The sequence below is a fragment of the Dermacentor andersoni genome, chromosome 9 (genome assembly GCF_023375885.2).
Source record: "Dermacentor andersoni chromosome 9, qqDerAnde1_hic_scaffold, whole genome shotgun sequence".
Taxonomy (NCBI): Eukaryota; Metazoa; Arthropoda; class Arachnida; order Ixodida; family Ixodidae; genus Dermacentor; species Dermacentor andersoni.
Window position 1 is genome coordinate 125,618,601 of NC_092822.1, and position 15,370 is coordinate 125,633,970.

The 15,370-nt window shown below is 48.5% G+C and overlaps 1 protein-coding gene across 8 annotated transcripts in view; it reads left to right on the plus strand.

Moving 5' to 3' along the window:
* The window catches only part of Cadps (calcium-dependent secretion activator 1), a 468,212-nt gene that overhangs the window by 404,750 nt on the left and 48,092 nt on the right, over nt 1–15,370 (plus strand). For all 8 annotated transcript variants that reach the window (XM_055069950.2, XM_055069951.2, XM_055069952.1 and 5 more), the window contains one exon: nt 6,025–6,170. In XM_055069950.2, coding sequence (XP_054925925.1) covers nt 6,025–6,170 — 146 coding nt within the window. The remainder of the gene's footprint in view (nt 1–6,024; nt 6,171–15,370) is intronic.

A 15,370-nucleotide genomic window follows, 5' to 3' on the forward strand; every position in this document is an offset into this window, starting at 1 on the left:
ATGGTTTGACGAGGCGTCCACGCGTGACATCATTGGTTACGATTCACTCGATCCGGCAACCGCCTATTCCGGTATTATAATGCGTGGTCTTTGACGACATTCGAAGCATGGTTTGGCGAGGCGACCACGCTCGACATGCTTGGTTGCGGCTCCTAATTCGATCCGGCAACCGGCTATTCCGGTAGTATGATGCGCGGTCCTTGTCGGCACCCGAGGCATGGTATTACGAGGCGCCCACGCTCGACATGCTTGGTTGCGGCTCATAACTCGATCCGTCAACGGGTTATTCCGGTAGTATGATGCGCGGTCCGTGTCGGCACCCGAGGCATGGTTTGACGAGGCGTCCACGCTCGACATGCTTGGTGGCGGATCCTCACTCGATCCCGCAACCGGCTATTCCTGTATTATGATGCGCGGTCCGTGTCGAAAGCGAGGCGTGGTTTGACGAGGCGTCCACGCTTGACATGATTGGTTGCGACTGCTCACTCGATCCGGCAACCTGCTATATGAACCAGCAATGAGGATGTCTTGAAAGGTTAACCAGTCGATTTCCCAGGGCTATGATCTTCACGGTTGCCCTCTTCAGTTCGTCGACAGCTACAAGTATCTAGGCGTCCATATCACTAATAACGTGTCATGGCAGAAACATATCCACCATGTTATTGACAAAGCTAACAATTCCCGTGGTTTTCTTCGGCGGAATTTCCGCCTCGCTCCCGTTCCGTTGAAACTACTACTATATAAAACACTCGTGCGTTTTAAACTCGTGTACGCTTCACCGATATGGGACCCGTACTCTAGCTCGTTAACACAGCCCTTAGAATCGGTTCAAAACCGCTCAGTTAGGTTTATCCTCTCTAACTACTATCGCTTCGCCAGCGTTTCTCGCATGAAGCTAAAGCTTGACCTACCTCTCCTTTCTACTAGACGTCGAATTTCCCGCTTATGCCTGTCTCTTAAAATATACTGCACTAATAATGACCTAAAAATTACACTTTTCTCGCCTCCGAGCCATTTGTCATTCCGTATTGATCATCGAATGAAGGTTGGGATGCCTCAGTGTAAAAGCAATGTATACCTCGAAGCCTTCAACCCGAAAACAAGTCAAGACTGGAATCGCCTTCCCGCCTCCATCGTCACTATCACAGATCATGATGTGTTCAAGTCGGCTATATGTGACCATGTGCTGCTTCATAGGCTTTTTTTTTTCTTTTTCTATTACCACACCTCTCTGTAGTGCCTATACGGCCTTGAGAGTAAACAAATCAAATGAAATTAAATGAAATTTAGTATGATGCGCGTTGCGTGTCGGCACCCGAGGCATGGTTTACGAGGCGTCCAGGCTCGACATGCTTGGTTGCGGCTCCTCACTTGATCTCGCAACCGGCTATTCCGGCAATGTGATGCGCAGTTCGTGTCGTGTTGCGTACTTCAGGGTAGCGTATCGTACTGCTGCCAAGTTGTAGCGACGCCTGCCTATCGAAGCTCGACCGACGTTACTATAGCGTAGAGTGGCGTTGTCGGCGGGCTGCAGGCATCCGGTAGACCATGGCGACCGCGCAATTTGTAGTGCGAAACTTGCACGGTTTATTGAAAGGTTGATGAAAGATGATGAGAAGAGAATGAAGTGATCGAAAGTACATTTCGGAGCCCCTTAAATATGCTCTCTACAATCGTGGGAGGAATCTTGCTTTCATCGACGTCATGTGACCGGCACAGAAAGAGGGCCCCTCCTCCTCTGGTTATACCGAGCCTGCTGCAAGGAGGAGGGCGTCCCGCCTCCTTGAATTGTAGATGATTGTCCGTCTCTTTTGCGCGTTGCTGGTTCGTGGAAGTTCTCCTGTAGAGTTTGACCGTTCGAGGAAAGGGTCCCTCTAAAGTTGCACACACACAAAAAAAGAGGCCTGTAAACGCTGCGGGGCTTCCGCCAGACCGGCAGACACTCAAAATGGTCATGGCGAATTAGGAAGTCATGCTTCATTTCGACGAGGCCTGGTGGGTGAAGGTCGGGTGAGAGAAAGTCCTTTCTGCACGAGGTACGGGACACCAACCGTGGCAGGAAAAGTCACGCCTCATTTCGACGAAAAAGGTCGGGTGAAATTCCTTTCTGCACGTGGTGCCAGACGCCAACCGTAACGCATCTCTGGCGGGGGAGGAAGGTCCCGACGCGTAGGGGCCAGCAGCCGCTGTGCGAGGGATCGGCGTTTCCGTAGCAGAATTCCCCTTAGAGGTGACGAACCCTTAGTTCGTAGCTGGTTGATTCCTGGGAGTTGTCATCAGTCCTAGTGGCGCTCTTGTGACTTTTTCTCCCTGGTCCGGTCCGGTGAAATTGGTCTTGCAAACCGGTCTCGGAACTTTTCGTCTCCTGCGTGGGCAAGCAATTACCCAATTACCCCAGAACAGTGCCGGACCCACACCCACAAAGTAGCGAGCACAAGGCCACCCTCCTCCAAGATACACCAGGTTTAAAAAAAAAGAAAACCCGCTACACCTTTCCCATTCCTAACGCGCGTCCTAACCCCCCCCCCCCCCCCTGAACACTAAAAACAGCCATTTCTTGAGAGCGTTAAAACGTGGTTAATAAAATTAGCTAACAATCGACTACACTTCGGAAAAAAAAACGTAAGAACGAACATAAAAATGTCACGGAAATCCGGATCAGCATGAGGCTTTCGTTACTCTAGGGGTGGGGAGAAGGCGTGACCGCGGGTGACAGTGGCGTTGGTCATCGCTTACGACACGGGAGGTGGTGATGCGGGCTGCACAAACTCACAGTGACCGTCGAAGTGCGTCCCTGAATTAATGAGGCCACGCTACTTGTGTCGGTGTGAATTTCCGTCTCTGCGTCTTCGTTGAAGTGTGAAAGCACCGGGGTGATTGCAGCCGTCGTTTCAGGTCCTTAAGTGCGTGTTCCTGTCGTGTCAAAGTTTGCGGCAAAGGCTATCACGTGATCCAAATAGACGAGACAAGGCTGTCACTTCAGTCCTGACAAGCATGTGTCCGTCACGCGCTGGAACATTGCAGGAGCTATCAGTCTGATCGGCCTCACCTTGAACTCGAAGAGACCGTCTGGCGTGACAAACGCGGTCTTTTCGCGATTCCCCTTTTCGTCGACTTAGCCAGTACCGAGTCTTGAGACCCATCGACGATAAGTACTTAGCATTGCCGAGCCGGTACAATGCGTCGTCTTTCCTTGGGAGTGGGTATGCGTCCTTCTTGGTGATTTTGTTCAAGCGGTGATAATTGACGCAGAAGCGCAGAGTTACATCTTCTTCACTAAGACCACAAGAGACGCCGAGGGACTCTTCGATGGCTGGATTATTTCGTCGCGGAGCATTTCATCCACTTGCTGCTTTATGGCTTCTCGTTTCCGCGTCAAAACTCGGCACGGGCTCTGACGGAGTGGCCGAGCGCATTCTTCGGTAAATATACGATGCTTTGCAACTGGTGTTTGTCGTATCCCTGATGGTGACGAAAAACAGTCCTTGTATTGCTGGAGCAGACTCTTCAGTGGTTCTTGCTTATCCTTGGGAAGACTTGGATTTGTGTCTGGTTCGGGAACTATATAGTCGTTGGGGTAGATGCCGCCGAGAAGAAAAACGGTTTCTACAATTTCCTTGGTATACGCGGTTGTCTTTCCGTATGTCTCAGCTACAAACTTAAAAGGTGCATGTGGGATGTCCGAAACAACTCCACGCGCGATATCCTTTGGAGGTCCGTGTTAAGATGTTAGAAACTGGACGTCTGACGGATGTCGTGTTTGTCTCCGCAACGACCGCTTGGACATTGATTCCGGTATGTTCTACAGATAAAGTATTTCCGCTGGGTGTAGGTGCTCTTCCACAGCTTGTACTTTTATGGGATGCCTCGCTTCCGCAGCCGCGTTTCTGCGCCAGCTCGAGGGGCCTACTGAACCTAGTTGATGGTGATATTCTCTGTATGAAATGGTGGTAGAACAGATATCTTTACGAGATACTGTGATAATATGATGAAAAAGTCAGCGCACGATGTTCATGGCCGCGGTTCCGAGGTCCTCATGCTCGAAATGCCTAGCCGGCCGCGGGTTCGAGGAGTCGACTCTCGATGTGCTTAGTCGTGCGGTGTCATTGGACGAAACGCTTAGCAGCGGGTCCGAACAGCCCGCGTGCAACTTCCACGGCCCCGAGGAGTGCGCGCACTATGTGCTGGATCGCGGAGTCGCAGGCGCCGATACGCGAAGTGCTCAGCCTCAGGATTGCGTACGCGATGTGCTTGGTTGCGAATTCCCAAGCACCGATGCACGAAAGGCTTCGCTGCGTGTCCGAGGATTGCGCGCGTGAAGCTTGGTCGTCAAGTCCGCGTCGCCGATACGCGAAATGCTCAGCCGTCACTCTGACACACCTAGAAACGGAGGGATTGACCACGCTCCTGCGTTGCCCGTGTGTCGCCTGTTCTGGCACTCGTCGAGATCACTGTGTGGCCGAGACGTCGAGGGCTCGCGAGGTGCAAGGAGCAGACGACGCTCATACGGAACGAGCGCCGCGGTGATGAGGATAATGATTTCTTAAGGTGAAAGCCATAGGTGTCATCAGTCAGCCGAACATGAGCGAAAACCCGTCGACAACACGAAAGGTACAAAAAGGCTACGTACCCTGGACCTTTGGTGGGCACTTTTGATGCAGCGCGAAACGTAACACTTACGCAAGCAGGCACATATTAAAAGACACCACGCAGCGCTCCTAGAAACAATGTGTTCTCAAAATCAGGCTGCTTATGCCGTATTTTGCAGCTAACTTTAGCCAGAGTTTAAAAATATGCAAATTCCACGTAGCTGGACAGAACAAAGGTAATGTTGATTGCCGTCGTTTGGAGATACTCAGATTATTGTTTTCATTCTATCTAATTAGATAATTACTCCTAATTAATAAACTTTTCACATATTATAATTAGATGAAACATGTCAATGAAAAAAATGTGGAGCGACATGAAGAACTCTGGATACGGCTTTCTGTCGCTTCATACGCGCTATATAAAGGTGGTTTTCCGAGCGTGAAAGAAGCCCGCGTATACACGCAAAGTGCCGTGAGCGGCCAGTCGCGCGGCAATTTTGCGTGCATTTGCGGGCTTCTATCACGCTCGGAAAAACCCTTTTATGTATTAAGCAAGAGAAAGCCGCATCGAGAGTTCTTTATGCCGCTCTACAATTTTCTCATTGACACTTTTCATCGAATTATAATATTTCAGAAGTTGATTAATTAATTAGGCCTACTTAGGTAATTAGGCAGAATAAAAAAATAATCTCAGTATCTCCAAGCGATGGCAATCAACATTTCCTTTGTTCTGTCCAGCTACGTGGAATTTGTATATTTTTAAACTCTGGCTAAAGTTACGTAGGACACCCTGTATACCACATGCGCCATTGCAAACATAGATGACGTGCAAGCACTAAGAAACACGCACGATGAAAGTCACCCTATCGTTCGCTTGTGTAGCTTTCATCCGTGATGACATCATCATAGTGCCAACACTATGATGAAACTGAATGTTTCAGCATCTGGAATATTGCTCCTATGTGATTATGCCATTCCGAAGCTGACAAAAATTTGTGAGTGCTATGCATTGCCACAAGGTTACGCTGATTTGTTGTTGCTTATAAAGTTGGGTGTGCTGATTTTTAGCTTTGTACATTCAACAAGTCTATTCTTCCTGCTCCGGTTGTACTTATAATATGGTTTCCTTCCCAAGTTCTTTGTACCCATTGTGCAAATTGCGCGCATTTCAAAACCATAAAAATGCACTTGAATGACGTGTCTTAGAGAAAAAGCCTTCTAATCAGAAAGGGGGGGGGGGGGGGCAATGGAGTTTCGGAACTTTCCTTGGTGCTGCCAAGTGATGTACGTTCGTCGATGCGCGGCCGTTGTTTGCCTTATGGTTTTGATGCCGGCATCCCTTGCTCGCACTTCATTGTTGCAAAAATTGAAAGTGCATTGAATGCAGGGCATTTAGTATCGTGGTTGCCAATGCTGATTGATTTTCTTTCTGCAGAAGCTGTACTCAGACTTCGAGCTCCAAGGCATTGAGGAGGAGAAACTCAACTCGAAGGTGTATCAGACCGTGTGCAGCCGGCTTCAACTGGAGGAGGCTGCTGCCTCAGTATCGGACGCCAATAGCCGCGAGAAGGATGACTCTGAGTGAGACATGTCTCTTCCTCCGCACTGCATGATACATCATTGAACAATATTGCTTAGGTTCAGAATAACTTTCTATTTCTGTTCAAGGTTTCCTGTAATTCTGCTTTGTGCACACCTCTGCGGCAAGTACTTGTATCCACACGCTCCAGATTGTCTTTACTAACAAACGGAAACCAGTTTAGCTCGCAATATTACTTCTATTTACACTATTGCAGAGCCTCTGACGTGTATGAGAAAAATGTAGTGCGAGCTACTACATGGCACATTTGGTCTGATAGATTGTTCTTCAGTGCATGCGTTTCACTGCATGTATAGCCTTAGACTCAAGTTGTGCTGCATTTTTGAGTTGTATGATTCAGTGACGATATATTTTATGCGTTATTTGAAAACAAAACTTTCTTTACCACCCCTCTCCCCCCAGCCCCTTCCCTTGGGGTTTGGGGTCGCTGTGGCTGGCTTGACCAGTGTATAACTGCACACACACACACACACACGCACACGCACACACACAGAAAGAGAGATACACCTGGTGGAAGAGGTATTTCACACAAAGCAACGATCATCATCAGCCCGGTTTATATCCACTGCAGAACGAAGGCCTCTCACTGCGATCTCCAATTACCCCTGTCCTGCGCCAACCGATTCCAACTAGCGCCCGCGAATTTCCTAATTTCATCGCTCCACCTAGTCTTCTGACGCCCCCGACTGCGTTTCCCTTCTCTTGGAACCCATTCTGTAACCCTAATGGTCCAACGGGTATTCTGATGTCAATCAGAATATCGTCTATACTCGTTTGCTCACTGATCCAAACCGCTCTCTTTCTGTCTCTTAACGTTATGCCTAGCAATCTTCGTTCCATCGCTCTTTGCGCGGTCCTTAACTTATTCTCAAGCTTCTTTGTCAGTCTCCAAGTCTCTGCCCCATATGCCAGCACTGGTAAAATGCACTGATTGTACACCTTCCTGTTCAATGATAATGGTAAGCTTCCAGTCAGGAGCTGGCAATGTCTGTCGTATGCGCTCCAACCCATTCTTATTCTTCTGTGAATTTCCTTCTCATGATTAGGGTTCCCTGTGATTAGTGGATCTAGGTAAACATACTCCTTCACAGACCCTAGAGGCTGACTGGCGATCCTGAACTCTTGTTCCTTTGCCAATCTATTCATCATTATCTTTGTCGTTTGCATATTAATCTTCAACCCCACTCTTACACTTTCTCTGTTTAGGTCCTCAATCATTTGTTGTAACTCGTCTGCATTGTTGCTGAATAGAACATTGTCACCGGCAAATCGAACAGAAACGATATTTCAGGCTAAAGTCAAAGTATGCCTTCCAAATTTTTTATGCTGTTTCTTTTACCACCGTCTCCAAGATTTCAATAAGAACATTTTCACTCTGAGGTATTGACTGAATTCAGCTTCTCTGCATGCACGGATCAGAAGGTGTCACTGAGTCAGAGCCACCTCTGTCCGGTATAAGCCCTTCCATGAGACAGCGATATCTTAAAAGCCATGCCTGTTCCACAAGTGATGAATTTTATATAGCATGCCTCTTTTCACAGCACTGTTTTCTTTCTCCGTGATTTACTTTTGGGCAGACTTTGGTAAGGTTGGTCGCTGACAAACATGCAGATCATTATTACCCTTACTGAATTGATAATTGGATATACATTTTCACCAAAAAGAAAGGATTTGGTGATGTTTAAGAAGGTGGCGGGTCCAAGTCGGCTTCTAAGGCTTCTGCGACAGTGTATGGCTTCGTTTCCTATGTCACGCTGTGTACGCTGTAATAAATGTATTAGGTGACAGAGGGCTTGGTGAAGACAATGTTAGGTGCCTAGACATATATAGAAATGTTGACGTATATGGCGATTTGAGGCTGCACACTCAACTATTTGGTGCACCCGCTGTGCACGTATATATAACAAAGAAGACAATATCTATAATACAATATAATATATATAATAACATGAAGGAAGGAGGTAAAATATATTTCCTGTATACGATAGTTTACAGGTGTACTAAAGAATTAGGGCGACGCTTAAGCTTCGCCTTTAAGAATGGAACGCCATAGCATTCAAAGATCCCTTACTGGTTCTCACGCTTCCTGGTAGCTGTAGCTGCAGCTTATGTAATCGTAATATGTTCCTGGAAACGCTGGCGGCGAACGCTATGCACGAAGACGAGCTTTCTGGTTCTTTTTACGCGCAAGCGTAGCTGGCGAGCTAGTGAAATCGGCGAATGTATGTTTCAAGCCGCGAAGGAGGAAGGAGCGCGCGACGAAGTGTAGGTAGCGTTGATCGAAGACGGCGTGGAAAAACGAGGCAAAGCGTCGCGGAAAGCAGGCGGAGGCGCAGTGGGTTGACCTCCTCTGGCAGTTACTACGGGTTTGGTGGGCGCTATGAAGGTACCGGGTTCGTCTCGTGTAGTCGAACGCCAAGCGAGAAGGACGGAGCAGCAACGCAAGCGGCGGCAGGCTGACCACGAATCGACGGACCCGGACGTCGTCGCCAAGAACCGGGCACAAGCTCAAAAGCTCCCGCAAAATAAATGGGCTTCGTGTGCCCGGGAGACTCCCGAGGAGCGTGCTGCGCGACTTGCGGCAATGCGGGTGTATCAGGCATAGCGCCGTAGCTCAGAAACTCCTGAACAGCGTGAAGCCCGTTTGGAAGCCCCGCGCAGTGTCTTGCGCGTGGTCTGGAAGCGCAGCAGCGAGCAGAATGTATCGATTACGATAGCAAATTAGTAGACAGCTATACCAAGTAAGGATAGTAGTTTTATCGGCCGTACAAACTTCCAAACATTCGCTTACTAACTAAATTAACAAGCACGGTGTCAGCGCGCGCAGGCAAATATGAACACATCACACTTGATGACCGCGCACACTCGCTGTCACTACGCTGGCGCGAGGAAGCACGGCGGCAGCAGCTAACGAATTCGTGCTGCCTATCGCTTCAGCGCAAACTCAGCGGTGAGAACACAGCGCTCATGCAGCCATGACCTGTCGGCGTCGTCGGTACACCTACACTCTGCCGATCTCTGTCAAGATGACGCGCGTGCAACCGCGAAATACGCAGTTGCTGGCGGAGTACAACGCTGCCTTCGCCCCTCCCTCCCCTACCCCCGGCCCCATGCGCGCCACAGAAGACAGCGCACTGCCTCCCCGCTTTCCTCTTTTGCGCGCGCGAGATTGAGCTGCAATCGTCGGCTCACCGTCGCACGCTTTCACTCACACATACATCATACGGCGCAGAGGCACGATGTTATCGCTCTTGGACTTTATACAGAACATCGAGGCGATGACGATGGAAGAAATGCGCCTTGAGTGTCCCTATAGTTGCTATCGCAATTATATAGGAATTGCACCAATACGCTCGCGCGTATTCCGTGTTCACGAAGTGAAACATCAGTGTGATTCTCCCTCCCCCCTCCCCAGCAAAGTCCACATGGTCACTTTGGCGAGTTGGTTTCAATTGCGAAATAGTTTTTGCGCTAGAAAACGCGGATAAAATGGTGACAGACAAGTGCCCTCAACTTAACTTTCTTTTTCCGCGACTTATAGTGCAAGAACCATCTTAATTATGCAGTAAATAATGGAATACTTTGCCTTGTGCTTAACATCTACGCACGTTGCACGTCAACAACATCTACGCATACTTCGGCGAGGGTTTTGCTTGACTAACTCGGAGCACGAATGACTGGGACAAAAGCTAAGGCACTCAAACAGACAAGACACAGCGCTGAATGGCAACTGAAAGTTTATTCTAAATGTTAGAAACCTTAAAATGCGATTTCTTATACGTTATAAAAAAAGCACGTAAAAGAAAAGAACATTTTCCTCCTTACACACGCCAAAAAATCTGCCATGTGTTAAATTGCTTCCAAAAAACCACTTCAGTATCATGAAACGCTATGGAGGCATGGCTGGCACGCCCCGCCCCCTTTTTATTTATCTGGTAGGCTTCTACAACCTCTCTTGTCGTTTGACCTTTGTGCTTGTATAAAGCTGCTATTTTTTTCGAACTGGGGTCTGCACTTATCATGTGACTTGCAGTCTCATATGCATCATGAGGTGCGTGTGTGCAGTCCCTTTTGTGGAGTTCAAATGCTCCTTCAGCCTGGTGTTGAGGCACCTGCCGGTTTTTATGCCCACATGAGAAAGGCACAGAATATACTACTGATGTTGAGAAAGAAACAAATTTGTTTGCATGGTGAACAGTACAGGTGGACCGATTGCTTACAGCTGTAGTGTAGCTGTTGAATCTTTCACTATGCTTAATGGCGGGCTGTTGCGCTCTTCAACAACCTCAATTTGCCTTGCCTGTTGGTCGAAGTGAGGAAATGCAAGAGCCTCACTTTGGATGTCGTCATTGTGAAAACGTACAAGCAGTCAATGCTGTACCGTGCGATTGTTTCTGCGCATGATTCATGGTGTTATGCTATCTCTGACTACCTCCAGAAGCATCTTGACTCATTTCAAATCGTCGAGCCTTTTGTGATTCCGAGGTCTAGTACCCTTGTTGACCATCTTGTTAAGCAGAACCTTCAGGGCGGCACTGCTTTCAGCATCGACGTAGAGGAATCCTGTGGAATCAATTACTTGATTCCACAGGAACAGTTAAAGAGTGTTCAGCAGTGCACAGTGGTTGATAATGACGAGTTTCTTTTTCGTGACACCTCCGGAATTTCTGTTCAGTCCTTTTGTCGAGCTGTTGTGTTTTTATTTGAGCTCCACGCTTGTGGCATGGGGTGGTAATGTTTTTGCCAAGAGAGTTGGAGTATGTATTGGGTCGTAGGTGGCACCAGCATTCAGCCATATTTTCTTGTCTAAGGTAGACAGGGCAGTGGAAAATAACTTGTGGGGTATCGCGCGGACGGTAATCTGGTACGCTGATGATTACTTGGTTCTCGTTCAAGGAAGTGAGTGCTGTCATCAAATAGTGAACATTTTAAAACTTTCCTAGGAGCAACGAATGATGTTTCTGTGAAATGGCGAGAAAATCAAACATTCAGTTTTTGGACCTACAGTTACACTTTGAGCCTAACCATGTGGCGAGAAGTACCAGCCCAGATGTAGAAAGTTAATTCTGGTCTTCCATTCCAGCCTTGTCGAGTTAGTCAAGAATGGTATTGCTCTGCGTAGCCTAAGGAACGCTTTGTTGATGTGCCTCCAAAAAGCTGGCGACAGCTGTCAGGGCAAGTAGCCCGCCTCCAGATAGCGGGGTTCCCACAGGCTGTCATATTTGCGTCAGTGGAAAAATGCCCGTGGGGTAAAAGAAGCAGAGAGCAGATGAGGGAACACATGACACTGGGGGAACCGAGAGTAAGTAGGTCGTCATCCCGTACGTCCACTGCTTCTCGCGTAGGATAAAAAAGATAGCTTCTTTGCTACGGCGTGAAAGTCGTGTTCTCGGCGAAGGACGAGCTCGCTTGCGTTTTTTTCGCCTGTGCGCAGTCGTAGTGAAAATTTGAGAAGCTGCACTATAGATGTAAGCAATCGGCCCAGCTGTAGCGTTAACCGCACAAGCGAATTCGTTTCTTGCTCAGCTTCAGTACTGTTCTGTGCATTTCTCGTGTACGCATACATGTTGACCAAACAGGCAGGTGCCTCAACACCAGGCTGAATGGGCATTTGAATAGCACAAAGGGACGGCATACACACATCTCGTAATACATATAAGAGACTGCAAGTCGCATGATAAGTGAACACCCCACTTTAAAAAAATAGTCTTACATAAGCACAAAGATGAAGCGGCAAGAGAGGTTCTAGAAGCCCACGAGATAAAGAAAAGGGGACGGGGTTGTTAACCATGCCTCCATAGGGCTCCAGAATACTCAAGTGGTTTTCCATAGCAGGACTCTGGCGTGAGTTAGTTGGGTCATGATCTTGACGCAAACTTTTACCAGTACGGGGAAAACGAGACGATGCAGGAGGAACACGAAGAGACACAGACGACCGCTGACCTCCAACTGTTTATTTTTAGCGTCCAAGCAGTATTTATACCATAACTGTAACACGAACCTAAGGAAAAGCTAGTCATACAATCTCTGCAACATTGCAACGTTATAAGGACTAAAGAAAACTGCGTCAGAACGGGCTATCGCGCATGTGCGCCGATATCGTTTGCCACTTCTTTCCCTGACTCTCCTTCGCTGCCTACGCAAGTACATAAGCATATGAATAATAGACTAGTTGGTCATTCTTTGCTCAGCAACAAGTCGCCTCCCTCCGTTACTTGAAACACGATACATGGTGTCAGAAGTGTTTGTCTCGGCAGCAGAATGGACGCAGTCAAGCCCCCGAAGCCATTGCAGCTTTCCGGAAACTTGAGAAGAAACTGGCTGCTATTTAAACAGAAGTTGGAACTCTTCATCACAGCGACGTCGTCAGACAAGCCAAGGGAGGAAGCTGTGAAAGCGGCAATACTTCTCAGCACCACAGGTGACGATGCCCTGGACGTGTACAACAACTTCATGTTTGCCGAAGGTGAGGACAAAGAAGATTTTCAAACTTTGGTCAGGACCTTTGAAGAGTACTGTGTCCCCGAAAGGAATGAAGTTCATGAAAGGCACGTTTTCCGCCTTCGAGTGCAGGATGAGGCAGAACCATTTGAAAGCTTTTTTCGGGATCCCAAGAAGCAAGCGAAACTCTGCAACTTTGGAGAGCTTGAACCATCCATGATAAGGAACCAAGTGGTCTTTGGTATCAACGACAAAAAGCTCAGGCAGAGGTTACTTGGCAATAAGGACCTTAGCTTGCAGAAAGCTGACCAAATGTGCAAAGCAGCCAAAGTTTCTGCGCAGCAAAATGCATCATGGTCGAAGGAAAGGCTACAAGTAGAGTACACGCGAGAAACTGAACGAGACAGCAAGAAAACAATATCGATGCCGTCAATGCGGAAGAATTCATGCGCCAGAAGAATGTCCAGCTCGTGGAAAGTTTTGCTACGCATGCAAGAAAAAGAACCACATCGCGGCATGTTGCAGAAGACGCCAGATAAGCCAAGTCGACGAAGCACAAGAGGCCGATGATAACTTGGATATCCTGAATATCAGCGTGTGCGGCGTAACTGATGGTGCGGGAGCAGATTGGACAGTTCGCGGCAAGATAGCCCGCCTAGAACTGCGATTTAAAGTTGACACTGGCTCGCAAGCCAACCTACTACCTCTGTCTCTGTTCAGGCGTGCCAATCGAGCAATGCAGCCTAGAAAAAGCACAGCAGTTTTAACGGCATATAATGGACGCATTATCAAGCATGTGGGAGTCTCAACAGAAGTCCTGAGCATAAACGGCCTAGAACGCCACGTTACATTTTTCATTGTGAAGAAAGGTCACCATGCCATCACTGGTCTCGAGGCATGTCGGGAATTCGGACTGATTGAAACGGCGAATGCAGTAGGCTCAAGCGAACAAGGCGCTCCCCATCTGGCTTCTACCCACCTATTTCACGGAACTGGCTGCGTAAAGCGACTGTACAAGATGATACTGCGACAGGATGCCGTTTCAGTGGTGCAGCCCGCCCGAAGGGTACCGTTGGCGATGTAGGAACCGCTTCGCGAAGAACTGAACCGCATGGAAGGGGCCTCTATCATTGCGAAAGTGGACGAGCCTACCGACTGGGTAAGCCCTTTAGTTGTAGTAAGAAAAAGGACGGCCGGCTTCGCATATGTATGGATCCAAGGGCCATAAACAAAAGCATAATGCGTGAACATTATCCGATGCTATCGCGGGAAGACATTGAAAGCGAAATATCGAGCGCAAAGTACTTTTCTCGGCTTGACGCAAACGCTGGTTTCCATCAGATACCGTTGGACGAAGATACGTCGCGCGTGTGCACTTTCGCGACGCACTTTGGGCGCTACAGGTTTTTAAGGCTGCCGTTTGGAATCTCTTCAGCGAGCGAAGTCTCCCAGAAGGCATTAACAAAATTTTTTGAAGGCCGGACAGGAGTACGCGTATATATTGACGACATTCTGGTCTGGGGGGACTCGACAGAGCAGCACAATGAACGGCTTCAAGCCGTACTAAAGCGAGCGGATCAAGCTGGGCTGACGTTTAATGAGCAGAAATGTGTATTTTGTGTGACACAGATAACATTTCTTGGTGACGTGATCAGCGAAAACGGTGTCCGCCCCAGCCCAGACTTAATGGAGAGCATACCCGCCATACCAGCTCCGAAGGATAAGCAGGCGGTTCGAAGAATGTAGGACGTCGTGAATTACTTCCGCAAATATGTGCCCTCACTCAGTAACAAGTCGTCATTACTTCGTGGCATTATGAAGGAAAGCGGGGTGTTTGAATGGACATCAGCGCACGCGCATGAGTGGGCTCAGATCTGCGAAGCACTGATACACGCACCGCTACGAGCCCTCTTCGATTCAAAGAAAGAAACGATAGTAACGGCAGACGCCTCTGGAACCGGCATTGGTGCCGCCTTATTGCAAAAGCACGGAAACGACTGGCGCCCGGTCACGTACGCATTGCGGGTTCTGAGCGAGAGTGAAACGCGGTATGCTCGAATCGAAAAGGAGGCGCTCGCTATAGTTCTTGTGTGCGAAAAGTTTCATCAGTTTGTCTATCGCCGCAGGATCCTGGCCGAAACTGATCACAAGCCTCTGATTGCTTTCGCTCAAAAGAGTGTTGTGGACATGCCACCAAGGCTGCAGCGATTTTTCATCCGTATCTTCAAGTATGATTGTCTTGTAATTCATCCATGGGAAAGACTTGCTGCTCGCAGATATGCTGTCCCGTGCTGCCACGCTGCCTGGGTGCGCTGAAGAAACGGAAGACGTGGGTATCCACGCAATTCAAGTGATCTCGAGCCTTGTAAGCACAAGAACAAAGCAACGACTGGAAGAAGAAACTCGCACGGATCCGTATTTAAGCAGCGTTATAGAACAATTAACACAGGTGCGACGATTCAAAGGGAACTTAAACCGTTCACATTGGAGTTGGCGGCAGTGGACGGCGTACTGCAAAAAGGAAGCAAGATTGTCGTACCAAAAACCTTGAGGGCCGAAATTCTGCGGCGGATACACGAGGGTCATTTGGGAAAGAACAAATGCAAGGCCAGGGCACGTAGGCTAGTTTTTTGGCCAAGACTCGGCAGTGATATTGAGAACCTTGTACGAACGTGCCAAGTGTGTCAGAAATACGCCTACAGCCAACCGAGCGAGCCCCTGCTACTACAGCCTACACCGG